The sequence below is a fragment of the Schistocerca piceifrons genome, chromosome 2 (genome assembly GCF_021461385.2).
Source record: "Schistocerca piceifrons isolate TAMUIC-IGC-003096 chromosome 2, iqSchPice1.1, whole genome shotgun sequence".
Lineage (NCBI taxonomy): Eukaryota > Metazoa > Arthropoda > Insecta > Orthoptera > Acrididae > Schistocerca > Schistocerca piceifrons.
Window position 1 is genome coordinate 871,028,484 of NC_060139.1, and position 15,489 is coordinate 871,043,972.

General features: G+C 46.8%; 1 protein-coding gene across 1 annotated transcript in view; it reads right to left on the reverse strand.

Moving 5' to 3' along the window:
* The window catches only part of LOC124775015 (division abnormally delayed protein-like), a 616,132-nt gene that overhangs the window by 130,718 nt on the left and 469,925 nt on the right, over window positions 1–15,489 (reverse strand). The window contains exon 4 of the mRNA XM_047249776.1: window positions 13,973–14,280. Coding sequence (XP_047105732.1) covers window positions 13,973–14,280 — 308 coding nt within the window. The remainder of the gene's footprint in view (window positions 1–13,972; window positions 14,281–15,489) is intronic.

Consider the following 15,489-nt stretch of genomic DNA (forward strand, 5'->3'; position numbering starts at 1 on the left):
GGAGCTTCAGAAGGCCATTTCTACAGTGGCTGTGCGGAGCGAAATGCGCTGCATGGGCTTCTGGACCATGGACCAGTGGCGTTGTGCAGCATAGCACGACGAATCTCCATTTCAGCTGTATGGTGTCGTTGGGATCGCGAGAATGTCTCGTATGCCCGATGGAGCTACGAATGCTACAGGTCAAAGGGGTCACGTCAAGAGAGGAAGTGGTTCAGTTATCGTCTGGGCTGTATTCAAATAATCGCAAATGGATCCCACTGTCCGACAGTGATCAATGACCAACCCGCGTTATGTGGAGAAACCATCTGCATACCGTTCTCGCACCAGAATATCCTGAGTCACGTCACAGCTCTTTAGTAGCATATTGGTAGCATGATGAATACTCCAGTGCATTCACGATACACTCTTCAGCCAATCCAGTATTTTGGGATGCTGACGACACTCATATACGCTCAATGAACTCGACACAACTGTATAACAACAACATTGTGGAGAAGCACGGCACGACGTTTAGATTAATGTCCTTCCAGAACGATTCAAAACCTTGTAAAATCATTGCCTCGAAATGTTGCACTGTAATTTTGTGGCCTCAAGAAGAAATGACTCAGTAACTTACCCAGTGTCTTCCTATGACTATTATTGTACATTTGACAGCAAAAAAACTGGCCGGCGGAAATGGCAGCCGGAGTTTCAGTGCGGTACGACACTGACATGAATGGCATGCAACATCGTATACTTTTCTGTTTACCTTGGGAATGTGCAGACAAGGAAATAGAAAAAAAATGTTCAAATATGTGTAAATTCCTAAAGGACCAAACTGCTTACGTCATCGGTCCCTAGACTTACACACTACTTAAACTAACTTATGCTAAGAACAACACAGACAGCCATGCCCGAGGGAGGACTCAAACCTCCGGCGGGAGGGGCCACGCAGTCCGTGACATAACGCATCAAACCGCGCAGCCACGGAAATAACACTTCAAAAATTACAGGAAACTGATCTTGTCAGTATTTTTATTAACACGAGGCGTTACGGCAGCATGCTGTAACCATCAGGTGCATTTACAGTCACTTTTACATTGCAATTAGTATTAAACCTAAATTTATCCCTGCTGTACGGATGTTATTTCAGGGCTGAGGCTGTCCTGCAACATTTTAATGAAATAATGTATACTGCAACAGTCACTTGTTGCTAATATTTTATTAGTACGACGCGTTTCGGCAGCATTCTGCCCATCATGAGGTGCGAATTTCATATCTGTTCCAAGAAAGCACAAATTTTCACATACAATACTCTATTATTAGCTATATGTTATATATAGTACATGCTAACTGAATAGATATGAGTTCGTAAACGGTCACTGTTGCTGAATAAACAACGTGTGGGCTTTATATGTAAGGTGCCTCACTTTCGAATCCATGTGAATTTTTGTTTTGCATTTTTCCCTTGTTCCAACAAAAGAGAGACATTCTTCTGGCTTTACAATTTGCTGTTTAAGGAGCCCTCCATTCTATTATATGAAACACATTTCGAGGATACGCAACTACTTTCCCACACAAGATACGATGAAGTTTGGCTATAAATCAGTGAGACTCACTTCTGGTGAAGAATGACCTCCCTGGAGTCGAAAATGAAGTTTACTACCTCTACCTGACATATTACGTGGGAATTATTCACACAGATTCTTTGATATTACACGGTAACAGACTAACAATCTGCGCGCCATTCGTTGTATGATAGCCAATCAATGGCAGTAAACGAGCAGCAAACTTTACAGCAGCAAAAACTCATTTTAAATATGGATGATCTATATGGAGAAATTGCATTATTAAACAAATTACATGATCAAGTATAATTTCTGGAGGTTTTTCTCATAAATGGTAATATATTTAATGAGACAACTGATGATTTTACAAATATGTAAAAATCAGTTTCATTTCTATTGTCGATTCCCATTACTTCACCAATCACAGAGGGATTTTTTCTGTGATGGGACAAAAGAAACACAGCATCACCGAATTCGATAAAAATGAATTATTTATTAAAACTTAAATGTAATACGCAAAAGTACTGTGAAGCGATTTAGCAGTGACTCTTATTTGTTATTGCTAAAAGCAACAAAAAATACATTTTAAACGAAATAATTAAGTAAAATAAATGATACTTTATTTTGATACAGCGTACTTTTATTTCCCAGCTTTGAAAATCAATATACTTTTTTTGCTAAAGAAAAGTGGCGACACCAGGGAAAACAGACATCCCCCGCGTGGGAAAGCTTGCTGAGAGAAGCAAGGACTACCTCCGAATAGCTAATGATGCGAATATTATCATATTTAAACACGTTACCAATTCAGAAGCCCAAAACTCAGGGAAAGTAACAAGTAAACATAAAAAGTTTCCACAAAGATATCCAAATGCATTATAAACGCAGTTTAGTAATAATAAATGATGATTGTATTGTGAAACCGATCACCCAAAGGAGTTTCCGAAGATCTCCTAGTTCAGGCCAACCTTATAACGATATTAATTATTAAACTTCAGCCAAATCAGAGTGTAATATACGTAGCAGTAATGTCAGGCGAAGAAATATGTATGTTATTTGCGTGGTATGACGCTCCCGATACCGTGTATGTTGTGATTGTTCGTCAGTAATAAACTTACTTCCGCACTTGAGATAAGGCTGTATAGAAGTGTGATATATATATATGACAGTGTTCAGTATTAATAATGGTAAAACCATACCAAACTCATTCTCATTCACAGTCGCAGCAGGTCACAGAATCCCGAGACAGGCATTGCACCGTGAGTACCAAGAAACAGTGCAACGCTGCAGGATTTGAGATACGTAAAATATAGACTGCCATATTGTTTCATATGAGGGCAAGACCCAACCGCATGGAAACAGTTCCTTCGGTTTTTTGGGACGCACAAGGACCAGTACTGGAACATTATGGGAAAAAGGGCACAAAAATAAACAGTGTACGTTACAGTGAGATGTTTACTGCCAGATTAAAACCTACAATTCGAACAAACGTCGGGGATTGTTGTCAAAAGGCGTTCAGTTGTAGCACGACAATGCTTGTCCGCATAGTGCTGCACACACTGCTGAAACGCTCCAGAAACTCATTTTTGTAGCACTGGATCATCCTCCATATAGTCCCGATCTTGTCCCTTCTCACTATCACTTGTTTGGTCCACTCAAACAGGCATTAAGGGGCCGTCGATTTGCCTCGGACGAAGCAGTGAAAGAAGCGGTGCATTCCTGGCTCGCAGCTCAACCGATAACGTTCTTTTATGAGGGCATCAGGAAGCTTGTACAACGATGGACCAAATGCGTTGAAACGCAAGGAGATTATGTCGAAAAATGATGTTCTTGTAAGTTTCCTATTTGATTACAATAAAATTTTATAACTACTTTGCGGACAATAAGTGACTTACCCTCGTACATCGGTCGGTGGAGATGAAATAAGTCAATGTCATGGAGGGACAATGTATTAGGTCATGATAGAAGCAACTAGTAATCTCGCTAGTTACCAGAAACTTCAAATACCGCGTCCAATGAACAAGGACAGAATATCAGCGGTAGAGTTAAAAGAACATCATCTAGCAGTGGGTGTCAAGCAGCTGCTGCTTATGATGACAATAACTAAAACACCCAACGTAAGAGTTTTGGATACTAACAGACAGAAATCGATCACAAATGAATCATGAGTGTTCTCTTAAGTAGCTACCTGCTACTTCATTCTGTCGCACTCGCCACCAACCATCGTGCCCGTCTCTGTAATTCCAGTTTCTCCAACTTCCCCTCAGAGGCGCCGCCTCCGGAATAAGCCCGTACACGGTGGCTGCGAGTCCCGGCTACAAAAACAGAGCTCCGCCCAGATGGGAAAAGTTGGCACGCTAATCTCGCGTGAGCATGCCAACAGTGTCGTGTACGTAACACAGTTTTAACGCGGTGTAACCGAAACACTGGGCGTGACAGTTGGATATTCTCTGGTGATGGATCTGAAACACATTCGAGAGGAGTATAATATTTGCATTCTGTTTAATATGTAAGCGTATTATATGTCGCAATATACGCCCAGTAACGTGCGTTACTGTCGTCGTGCTAGGGAAATAGCTTTATGGTAGAGTCTTAAACTACAGGCTGTTTCACGTACGACTTAACTGCTGCGCCTGACGTTATAATTACATACTTAAAGAAATTGTAGCGCCTGTAGCTGAAAATTAATTCAGAAACTATTTTAATTAATGAATATTATAATCTGCATATCCATTTTACGTACGTTGCGAGTGCAGCCTTGAGACCATAGATACATAATGATGAAATATAGGCTTAGAGCTATTTTTGTATGAGTGTTGCAAATCGACACCTACGTAGTGACATTAAAAAGCTACTAATTTTCGCAAAGATTCGGATCTCTCTTAAAACTGAGTCTTTGTACGAACTTAAATGTTTCACGCCCAGGAATATACCTGAAATGTGAAGTTGCCCCATTTGAAGACGCCAGTTCCTGGCTCCTTAACATTCCAGAGTGGTCGATCTTGAAATGCTACAAAAGACACACCGGCCTTTGTAGCCGAGCGGTTCTAGGCGCTTCAGTCTGGAACCGCGCGACCGCTACGGTCGCAGGTTCGAATCCTGCCTCGGGCATGGATGTGTGCGATGTCCTTAGGTTGGTTAGGTTTAAGTAGTTCTAAGTCTAGGGGACTGATGACCTCAGATGTTAAGTCCCATAGTGCTCTGAGAGATTTGAACCATCTGAACAAAAGACACAGTTACTTTAAACCTAAGAAGTGGTGCCAAGTTGGTCTGTCGACTGGTTCCCTTTACAGCAGGAGGTTTAAACAGCACCAAAGGCTAGCAGTGGCTCTCACTTTTTAAAGCGTGCTAGACGGGTCATATACAATATGTACAACAACCAAGAGGGAATAATAAGAGTGGACGATCAAGAACGAAGTGCTCGTATTAAGAAGGGTGTAAGACAAGGCTGTAGCCTTTCGCCCCTACTCTTCAATCTGTACATCGAGGAAGCAATGATGGAAATAAAAGAAAGGTTCAGGAGTGGAATTAAAATTCAAGGTGAAAGGATATCAATGATACGATTCGCTGATGACATTGCTCTCCTGAGTGAAAGTGAAGAAGAATTAAATGATCTGCTGAACGGAATGAACAGTCTAATGAATACACAGTATGGTTTGAGAGTAAATCGGAGAAAGACGAAGGTAATGAGAAGTAGTAGAAATGAGAACAACGAGAAACTTAACATCAGGATTGATGGTCAAGAAGTCAATGAAGTTAAGGAATTCTGCTACCTAGGCAGTAAAATAACCAATTACGGACGGAGCAAGGAGGACATCAAAAGCAGACTCGCTATGGCAAAAAAGGCATTTCTGGCCAAGGGAAGTCTACTAATATCAAATACCGGCCTTAATTTGAGGAAGAAATTTCTGAGGATGTACGTCTGGAGTACAGCATTGTATGGTAGTGAAACATGGACTGTGGGAAAACCGGAACAGAAGAGAATCGAAGCATTTGAGATGTGGTGCTATAGACGAATGTTGAAAGTTAGGTGGACTGATAAGGTAAGGAATGAGGAGGTTCTACGCAGAATCGGAGAGGAAAGGAATATGTGGAAAACACCGATAAGGAGAAGGGACAGGATGATAGGACATCTGCTAAGACATGAGGGAATGACTTCCATGGTACTAGAGGGAGCTGTAGAGGGCAAAAACTGTATAGGAAGACAGAGATTGGAATACGTCAAGCAAATAATTGAGGACGTAGGTTGCAAGTGCTACTCTGAGATGGAGAGGTTAGCACAGGAAAGGAATTCGTGGCGGGCCGCATCAAACCAGTCAGTAGACTGATGACCAAAAAAAAAAAGATAGTTCAGCACATGATCCCACGATACGCACGTTCTGTCTTTAGACGACTTGGAACTACATTGGAACGTTGCAGCAACGTTCCTGAGTACTGACGCTTCTGGTTTAGAAAGGCTGCCGGATCCCTTCCGGCAAACCATTCAACCATCTTGTTGCTCACTAGTGGTGACAATTCGAGTAATAGGTAATACACTAATGGCCATTAAAATTGCTACACCACGAAGATGACGTGCTATAGACGCGAAATTTAACCGACAGGAAGTAGATGCTGTGATATGCACATGAACAGCTTCACAGAGCATTAACACAAGGTTGGCGCCGGTGGCGACACCTACAACGTGCTGACATGAGGAACGTTTCCAACCGATTTCTCATGCACAAACAGCAGCTGACCGGCGTTGCCTGGTGAAACGTTGTTGTGATGCCTCGTTTAAGGAGGAGAAATGCGTACCATCACGTTTCCGACTTTGATAAAGGTCGGAATGTAGCCTATCGCGATTGCAATTTATCGTATCGCGACATTGCTGCTCGCGTTGACCGAGATCCAATGACTGTTAGCAGAATATGGAATCGGTGGTAATACGGAATACGGAACGCCGTGCTGGATCCCAACGGCCTCGTATCACTAGAAGTCTTATCCGCATGGCTGTAACGGATCGTGAAGGCACGGTTCGATCCCTGAGTCAGCAGATGCGGACATTTGCAAGACGACAACCATCTGCACGAACAGTTCGACGACGTTTGCAGCAGCATGAACTATCAGCTCGTAGACCATGGCTGCGGTTACCCTTGAAGCTGCATGACAGACAAGAGCGCCTGCGATGGTGTACTCGACTACAAACCTGGGTGGACGAATGGCAAAAAGTCATTTTTTCGGATGAATCCAGGTTAACAGCATCACGATGGTCGCATCCGTGTTTGGCGACATCGCGGTGAACGCACATTTGAAGCGTGTATTCGTCATCGCCATACTGGCGTGTCACCCGTCGTGATTGTATGGGGTGCCATAGGTTACACATCTCGGTCACCTCTTGTTCAGATGTGTCACGACCCGTGGCTCTTCCCTCCATTCGATCCCTGCGAAACCCTACATTTCAGCAGGATAATGCACGACCGCATCTTGTAGCTCCTGTACGTGCCTTTCTGGATACAGAAAACGTTCGATTGCTGCCCTGACCAGCACATCCTCCAGATCTCTCACCAACTGAAAACAGCTGGTCAATGGTGGCCGAGCAACTGGCTCGTCACAATACGCCAGTCACTACTCTTGATGAAATGTGGTATCGTGTTGAAGCTTCATGGGCATCTGTACCTGTACAAGCGAGCCAAGCTTTGTTTGACTCAATGCCCAGGCGTATCAAGGCCGTTATTACGGCCAGAGGTGATTTTTCTGGGTACTGATTTCTCAGGATCTATGCACCCAAATTGCGTGAAAATGTAATCACATGTCAGTTCTAGTATAATATATTTGTCCAATGAATACCCGTTTATCATCTGCATTTCTTGTTGGTGTAGCAATTTTAATGGCTAGTAGTGTACTATGACACATCGAAAATACACTAAAACCAAAGCACGAAGCCATCCATTCTGCCATTCAACTGACGCTCAATGTTATGCTGCCGTAGCGTCATCATTTCACGGAATCTCTATCTTGCTCGCCTTAATTTTCTTATCGTGTATTTCAATATTTCTTGTCTTTTAATTTTTCCTGTTTACTGAGTAGTGATAGCCGGTCCAATAAGCTGTAACAGTTGAACAGTTTACGCACACTTCGCCATTCATTTCTGCGCTATCACACCAAATGAATAAGTGAGATTCTTACATCTGTAACATAGGACTCCATTCACCACACCCGTTTATCTGAGTCTGACGACGACTCTTACTTGCACAGCGTTGTGAACTCCCCATCCGACATTAATTTCCATTAGTAGCTAGATCATAAACACAATGATTAAGCAGCAGGCGAAAGTTATTTACGTCTCCAAGTACGGGAAGAAACTGTACAACTGCTCTTAAACATACAATAAAACATGATAGTTGTTACAGAACAACACCTCTCACTAACACGTCCCAGGGCCTGATGACAGCCCCACGTTAGGTGAGGTTACGTTAGGTTCAAAACAGTAACTTCGAAATGACTGATGTATGGGAGAAACGGCTCAAATGGCTCTGAGCACTATGGGACTTAACATCTGTGGTCATCAGTCCCCTAGAACGTAGAACTACTTAAACCTAACTAACCTAACGACATCACACACATCAATACCCGAAGCAGGATTCTAACCTGCGACCGTAGCGGTCGCGCGGTTACAGACTGTACCGCCTAGAACCGCTCGGCCACTCCGGCCGGCCGATGTATGGGAGAGTTGAAAGTTGTAAGGAACAGACCAATGGCTTAGTTTCGCTACACACTGTACTGTCGATACACTCAGATAATAGGATAACTCGATATAGTCAAAGAAATGGATTACAAAATTTTTAGTAAGGACTATGGGACCAAACTGCGGAGGTCATTGGTCCCTAAGCCTACACACTACTTAACCTAACTTAAACTAACCTAGGCTAAAGACAACACCCACACCCACACCCGAGGGAGGACTCAAACCTCCGACTTGGGGGGGGGGGGGGGGGGGGGGGCAGCCGCGCATTCCGTGCCAAGACGCCTCAGACCGCAGGGCTATCACACAAGACAATTTTTTTTTTATATTTTTGAGTAAAAGAACAGTAAATTATGCTTTCAGATCTGTTCAGTTATAAAAACATGTGATGAGGAATTATTTCAAATTGAAAAAGAAAATACTACAAGGATGTTATAATTATATTTTCCCAAAGTTTGGAAAGAAACATGAAATTATTATTATTAATCTTATTTTTATAGCTTTTGGAGAATAATTTGAAAACATTTGTAATGTAAATCTTACAAAATATTAATCATACGTAGCTTTGACCTTTCAATGTAAAATCGATACTTAAAAATGAATATCTTTCTACTGCGAGATTGGCATATTTGTCACTCGTTATCTAACGTTTAGCGCGTGTTAATGGTGTTGTTTTGGAGAGAAGTGACATTTTGTAAGATCAGTCCTGTTTTATTATATGTTGAAGCGTAGTGTGTTGAGAATTGCTAAACATGAATATCATTGTATTGCAACACTTGCATCTTTGGTCAGTCTTTGTCTTTTTTGGCGTGTGCAAATGCTATCGTGTAGAAAAGTGATGTTCTTTTTTATTATATTTAAGAGCAACGTGTTGATATTTGCTGGCAGAAGCAATAAATACGGAAGACAACAAAATTTCCACAACGTTTTATTACAAAACTTAATTCCAAAACTTTAAAAAATAGATTTCTTCTTACAAAACGGGAACTTACACAAATGGGCAGTGAACGGCCAAAGAAAAGAATCTTCAAGAGGACTGCATAGCAGAGACAAGCTAAGCAAAATTATTTATCAGTTATAATGATGTTTGCAACTTTATAAAAATTCGCCTCCCCATGCATTTTCAACTTCTCGCGGCGTAATGAATGATCCATTAAATTTCGGGCATGCAGCCGCGCAAATAAAATTTCCTCCACTGATATTTCGGCCGCGTATCGTGCGGCCATCCTCAGAGTGAGTCACAAGACTGACGACAAGATTTTTTTTCCCTTTATTGTTACTTTGATCACCTTATACAAAGGCGGGCTGTCAGCAGCATAGTACGCCGCTCTTCAGCCTTGAGTGGTACAGTAAGTATTACATATAGGTGGCAAAGATAATACAATAAAAACGGCGGGCAAAAACTGTAGACACGAAAAACAAAAAACCAGGAGCCGTTCACGCTGGACGAGAAAAATCACTAACACTAGTTGTCACGGCGCACATAACATGGATGACGGCAACGGCACACGTGAACAATGGTGGCGTGACGGCGAAAGAACACTAAACACAAAAACGAAGGCACACACACGAGACACTGATGGCGATGATCTCCGGCGCGCGAATGTTCACTGAGCGTGTGCGAGTCCGGGGACCTGCCAAGAGAGGAGGAGGGGGGCGGGGGAGAGGGAGAGGGGAGAGCAGAGATGCCACGGGCAGGGGAGATAGGGGAAAGGGAGGAAGGGGAGGGGAAGCCTGGGGGAAGAGGGGTGGAGGAAGGGGGATGGGGGCAAAAGGAGAGAGATGGGAGTAAGGAAAAGACACAGGAAGTGGGAGGGGGAGGATTAAAGTTGATAGGAGGGGTAGATGGAGGGGAGGAGGACATCATCAGGGAGGAGGAGCTGGCGGAAGCCACCTTGGGAGAGGGTAAGGAGGGTGGAGAGATGGAGACCAGGTGAGACATGGGAATAAGGGCGGGGCAGCGGGCGGGGGTGGGAGAGAATGGGCGAGACAAGCGGGTGAGGAGGATCGAGTTTACGGGAAGTGTACAGGATCCGTATCCTTTCAAGGAAAAGGAGGAGGTGGGGGAACGGAATGAGATCGTACAGGATCCGTGTGGAGGAGGGGAGACGGATGCGATACGCGAGGCGGAGAGCATGGCGTTCAAGGATTTGAAGGGATTTATAAAAGGTAGGGGGGGCGGAGATCCAGGCCGGATGGGTGTAACAAAGGATAGGGCGGATGAGGGATTTATAGGTGTGGAGGATGGTGGAGGGGTCCAGATCCCACGTATGGCTGGAAAGGAGCTTGAGGAGACGGAGTTGGGAGCATGCCTTGGCTTGGATTGTCCGTAGATGGGGGGTCCAGGAGAGGCGACGGTCGAGGGTGACGCCAAGGTACTTCAGGGTGGGGGTGAGGGCGATAGGACGGCCATAGATGGTGTGATAGAAATCAAGGAGGCGGAAGGAAGGGGTGGTTTTGCCTACGATGATCGCCTGGGTTTTGGAGGGATTGATCTTGAGCAACCACTGGTTACACCAAGCGGTAAACCGGTCAAGATGGGACTAGAGAAGGTGTTGGGAGCGCTGCAGGGTGGGAGCAAGGGCAAGGAAGGCGGTGTCATCGGCAAACTGGAGAAGGTGGACGGGGGGTGACGGCGGCGGCACGTCCGCTGTATACAAAAGGTACAGAAGGGGGGAGAGGACGGAGCCTTGGGCACACCGACGGAGGGAAAAAAGGTGTAGGAATCTGTGTTATGGATGGTGACATAGGAAGGACAGCGGGAGAGAAAGGAGCCGATCAGATGGACGTAGGTAATGGGAAGGGCGAAGGTTTGGAGCTTGAAGGGGAGACCGGAATGCCATACGCAGTCATAAGCACGTTTGAGGTCCAGGGAGAGGAAGATTGCAGACCGACGGGTTCAAATGGCTCTGAGAACTATGGGACTTAACATCTATGGTCATCAGTCCCCTAGAACTTAGAACTACTTAAACCTAACTAACCTAAGGACATCACACACATCCATGCCCAAGGCAGGATTCGAACCTGCGACCGTAGCGGTCACGTGGTTCCAGACTGAAGCGCCTAGAACCGCACGGCCACACCGGCCGGCAGAGCGACGGGAATTAAGCTGTTCGGAAAGGAGATGTGTGAGGTGAAGGAGAAGGTCGTCGGAAGAAAAGGACGGCCGAAAGCCACACTGGGTAACGGGAAGGAGGCGGTGCTGGTGGAGATGCTGCTGGATGCATCGGGTGAGGATAGATTCCAGGACCTTGCTGAAGACCGAGGTAAGGCTGATGGGACGGTAGGAGGAGAAGGAAGACGGCGGTTTGCTAGGTTTGAGGAACATTAGGATACGAGACGTTTTCCACAGGTCGGGGTAGTAACCGGTGGACAGGACTACATTGTAGAGCCTGGCCAGGGTGGAGAGGAAAGAGACAGGAGCTTCACGAAGGTGACGGTAGGTGACACGATCGTGACCAGGAGCAGTGTTGCGTTTTGTGCGGAGTGGAGCAATGAGATCCTGTGTAGTGATAGGGGCATTGAGTTCTGTGTGTCCAATGTTGTCCAAGTACTGGAAACCAGGTGCGAGGGGAGGGACAGAGATGTCAGTTCGATCGCGGACATCTGGGAAGAGGGAGTAATCGAACTGGGGATCGTCGGGGATGGAAAAACATCGGAGAGGTAGGAGGTAAAGTGATTGGCCTTACTAAGGGTGTCAGGGAAGGGGTGATCATCATGGAGAGGAGGATAGTAGGGGGAGGGTTTAGTTCCGGTAAGGCGACGGAAGGCTGACCAGAGCTTGGGCGAGTTGATAGGTAGGGTAGCATTTAAACGGGTGCATGTCTGTCGCCAGTCCCGGCGTTTCTTAGCCGCGAGCAAATTACGAATGTGTCGCTGGAGTTGCCGGTGGCGTCGTAGTGTGTCCGGGTCACGCGTGTGGAGGAATGCACGGTAGAGACGGTGGGATTCACGGAGGAGGAGGACGGCCTGTGGGGATAAGGTAGGACGGTGGGGGTGGATGGCGACAGTAGGGACGTGGGCCTCCACGGCCTCAGACAAGGTCTGCTGGAGAAAGGAGGCGGCATGGGTTACATCGTCAGGGTGGTGGTAGGTGAAGGGGTGGCTATCGACCTGGGAGGAGAGGGTATCCCGGTAGGCATTCCAGTTGGCACGGGAATAGTCATGGACGTACTTTGGGGGAGGGTCATTACGAGAGTCGGGGAGGGGGCGACGACCGTCTGAAACGGTGAGGAGGACAGGGAGATGGTCGCTACCAACAGGTTCCAGGACATCCACCGTTATGCGGCCAAGGAGGTTAGGGGAGGAAAGGAGAACATCGGTAGTGGAGTTGGATTCGAGACGGGTGTGCTGGGGAATGGGGATGAGATCGCCTTGAAGGGAGGAGAGGAACCGATGCCACCGCCATAACTGGGCGGCGGAACGACTACGGATATTGAGGTCTGCGGCGATCACGTAGGAGGAGAAGGTACGGTCAATGTGGGAGAGGAAGTCGAAGGGAAGAGGGGCGTTAGGGCGGACATAGATGGTGGCGCAGGTGACGGTAAGGCCGGGGAAGAAGAGACTAAGGATCAGGTGTTCGGTGGGGTACGGAAGAAGAGGTTGGAGCCGAACTGGGATCTGGCGGTGGTGACCAATGGCAACTCCGCCACGAGCAATCGGGAGGGGATTATCGGAGCGATGAAGGAGGTAGGGCGAAGTGTGGACGTTATGGTGGGGTACGACAAGATGCCAAGCGCGGCCTTACATGCTCCTCGGCGGCGGTATTGCGCATGCGGGTCACAGATGGTGGTCGGCGGCAGAGACATACGCTTCCACATGCGCCGCCTGTGGCGAAGTCGTACAGACATTCGATTCGCTTATCGATGTATGATCGGCGGCGGTGACACGATGACGACTTCTCTGCAGTTTAATTACTCCAAGAGCCGCATTCCATGCTTTGTCCAAATTAAAACCATTACCTCTATTTATTAAATTGTTAGCTAATATAATTTCTATAGCTTCCTTGAAAACAGAGTCCCAGAAAGAAGAGGTGGATGTAACAAAGTGAACCAACCTTGCAATTTTTTTATTTTATTTTATTCATTTTATTTATTTATTTATTTTTTTTTTTTTAATTTGGACAATGCATGGACTTCGGCTCTTTGAGTAATTAAACTGCATAGAAGTCGTCATCGTGTCACTGCCGCCGATCATACATCGATAAGCGAATAGAATGTCTGTACGCCTTCGCCACAGGCGGCGCATGTGTAAGCGTATGTCTCTGCCGCCGACCAGCATCTGTGACCCGCATGCGCAATACCGCCGCGGTGGAGCATATAAGGCAGCGCTTGGCATTTTGTCGTCAGTCTTGTGACGCACTCTGAGGATGGCCGGAAGATAAGCGGCCGAAATATCAGTGGAGGAAATTTTATTTGCGCGGCCGCATGCCCGAAAGTTAATGGAATCGCCTCCCCGTTAGTTCTTTGTCATACGTAGTTTACTGCAATGCCCGACACTGAATATCTGCAAATGACTTTCTGTCATTATTGATTTTAAAACCGCCAAAACGAACGGAGGAGATCAGGAAGTGTTACATCTGACAGGAGGCAAGAATAAGAGCAAGTAAAGAGTCAAGCACTGGGAATGAGAAGTGAGCAACGAAGACCAACACGAAAACGAGCTAGAGAGTGTACGTAGAGACGGGACGGGGTGTGGTGGAGCTCACCTTCCTGTCGAGCCCCGGGCGGGTCTCCATGGCGATGATGATGGCCTCGGCGACGTGCGCGTCTATGGAGCGCAGCGCGTCCTCTAGCGCGGCGTGTCCCTGCACGGCGGCTGCGAGGCGCTCAGCGGCCTCCACGTATCCGTTCCACGGCAGGTCCAGCTCGGCGGCGTGCTGCGTCAGGCAGCCGCGCACCACGTTCAGGCAGAGGCCCGAACACGGCTTCGCCTGCGCCGACAGCCCGCTGCAGCGCGAGCAGTACGACATCCGCAGCAGCGCCGACTGGCACCGCGACCACGACTCCGCCCCGCCTGCCAAGCACCGTGTCACACCGCTCTGTAGTACAGCGCTACAAGCTGGTTAAAACAAGCATCACTGACGTTGAATGGCAGCCGAAAGAGTTGGAAAGAAATAAGTCGCCAGGTGCGGATGGAATCCCAGTTCGGTTATACAGAGATTACTCTTTGGCATTCATGTGGACAACCCTGGTCCAATTCCGGTTACAAAAAAATGGTTCAAATGGCTCTGAGCACTATGGGACTTAACATCTCTGGTCATCAGTCCCCTAGAACTTAGAACTACCTAAACCTAACTAACCTAAGGACATCACACACATCCATGCCCGAGGCAGGATTAGAACCTGCGACCGTAGCAGTCGCGTGGTTCCGGACTGAGCGCCTAGAACCGCGAGACCACCGCGGCCGGCAATTCCGGTTACAGCCATGAAGGACTGAAACGGGCTGCACTCACCAGGAGAACACAGCAGGTGCCATAGCTCGATTTCCCAGAATCTTCACTCACGGGAAAGAGGGGCCAAAATAACCGAAAACTAGAATGAGATTTTTCACTTCGTAGCGGAGTGTGCGCTGATAAGAAACATCCTGGCAGAATAAAACTGTGTGCCGGACCGAGACTCGAACTCGGGACCTTTGCCTTTCGCGGGCAAGTGCTCTATCAACTGAGCACTTACCCGCGAAAGGCAAAGGTCCCGAGTTAGAGTTTCGGTCCGGTACACAGTTTTAATCTGCCAGGAAGTTTCATATCAGCGCACACTCCGCTGCAGACTGAAAATCACATTCTGGCAACATCCCCCAGGCTGTGGCTAAGCCATGTCTCCGCAATATCCTTTCTTTCAGGAGTGCTAGTTCTGCAAGGTTCGCAGGAGAGCTTCTGTAAACTTTGGAAGGTAGGAGACGAGGTACTGGGAGAAGTAAAGCTGTGAGGACGGGGCGTAAGTCGTGCTTGGGTAGCTCGGTTGGTAGAGCACTTGCCCGCGAAAGGCAAAGGTCCCGAGTTCGAGTCTCAGTCGGGCACGCAGTTTTAATCTGCCAGGAAGTTGCAAGCGAAAACTAGTCTCGGGTTATCCGTAAACACTCGACCGTTTCTGAGAAAACGACGGTCAAAGTTTTCGAGGTACTTCATGTGCCTTTCAGCGAGTAAGTAGTTCAACCGAAGCGGTGGCACAGTGGCCAGTGACACAGCGTCACACGTTTGCGCCCCATGTACGAAACCTGATTACT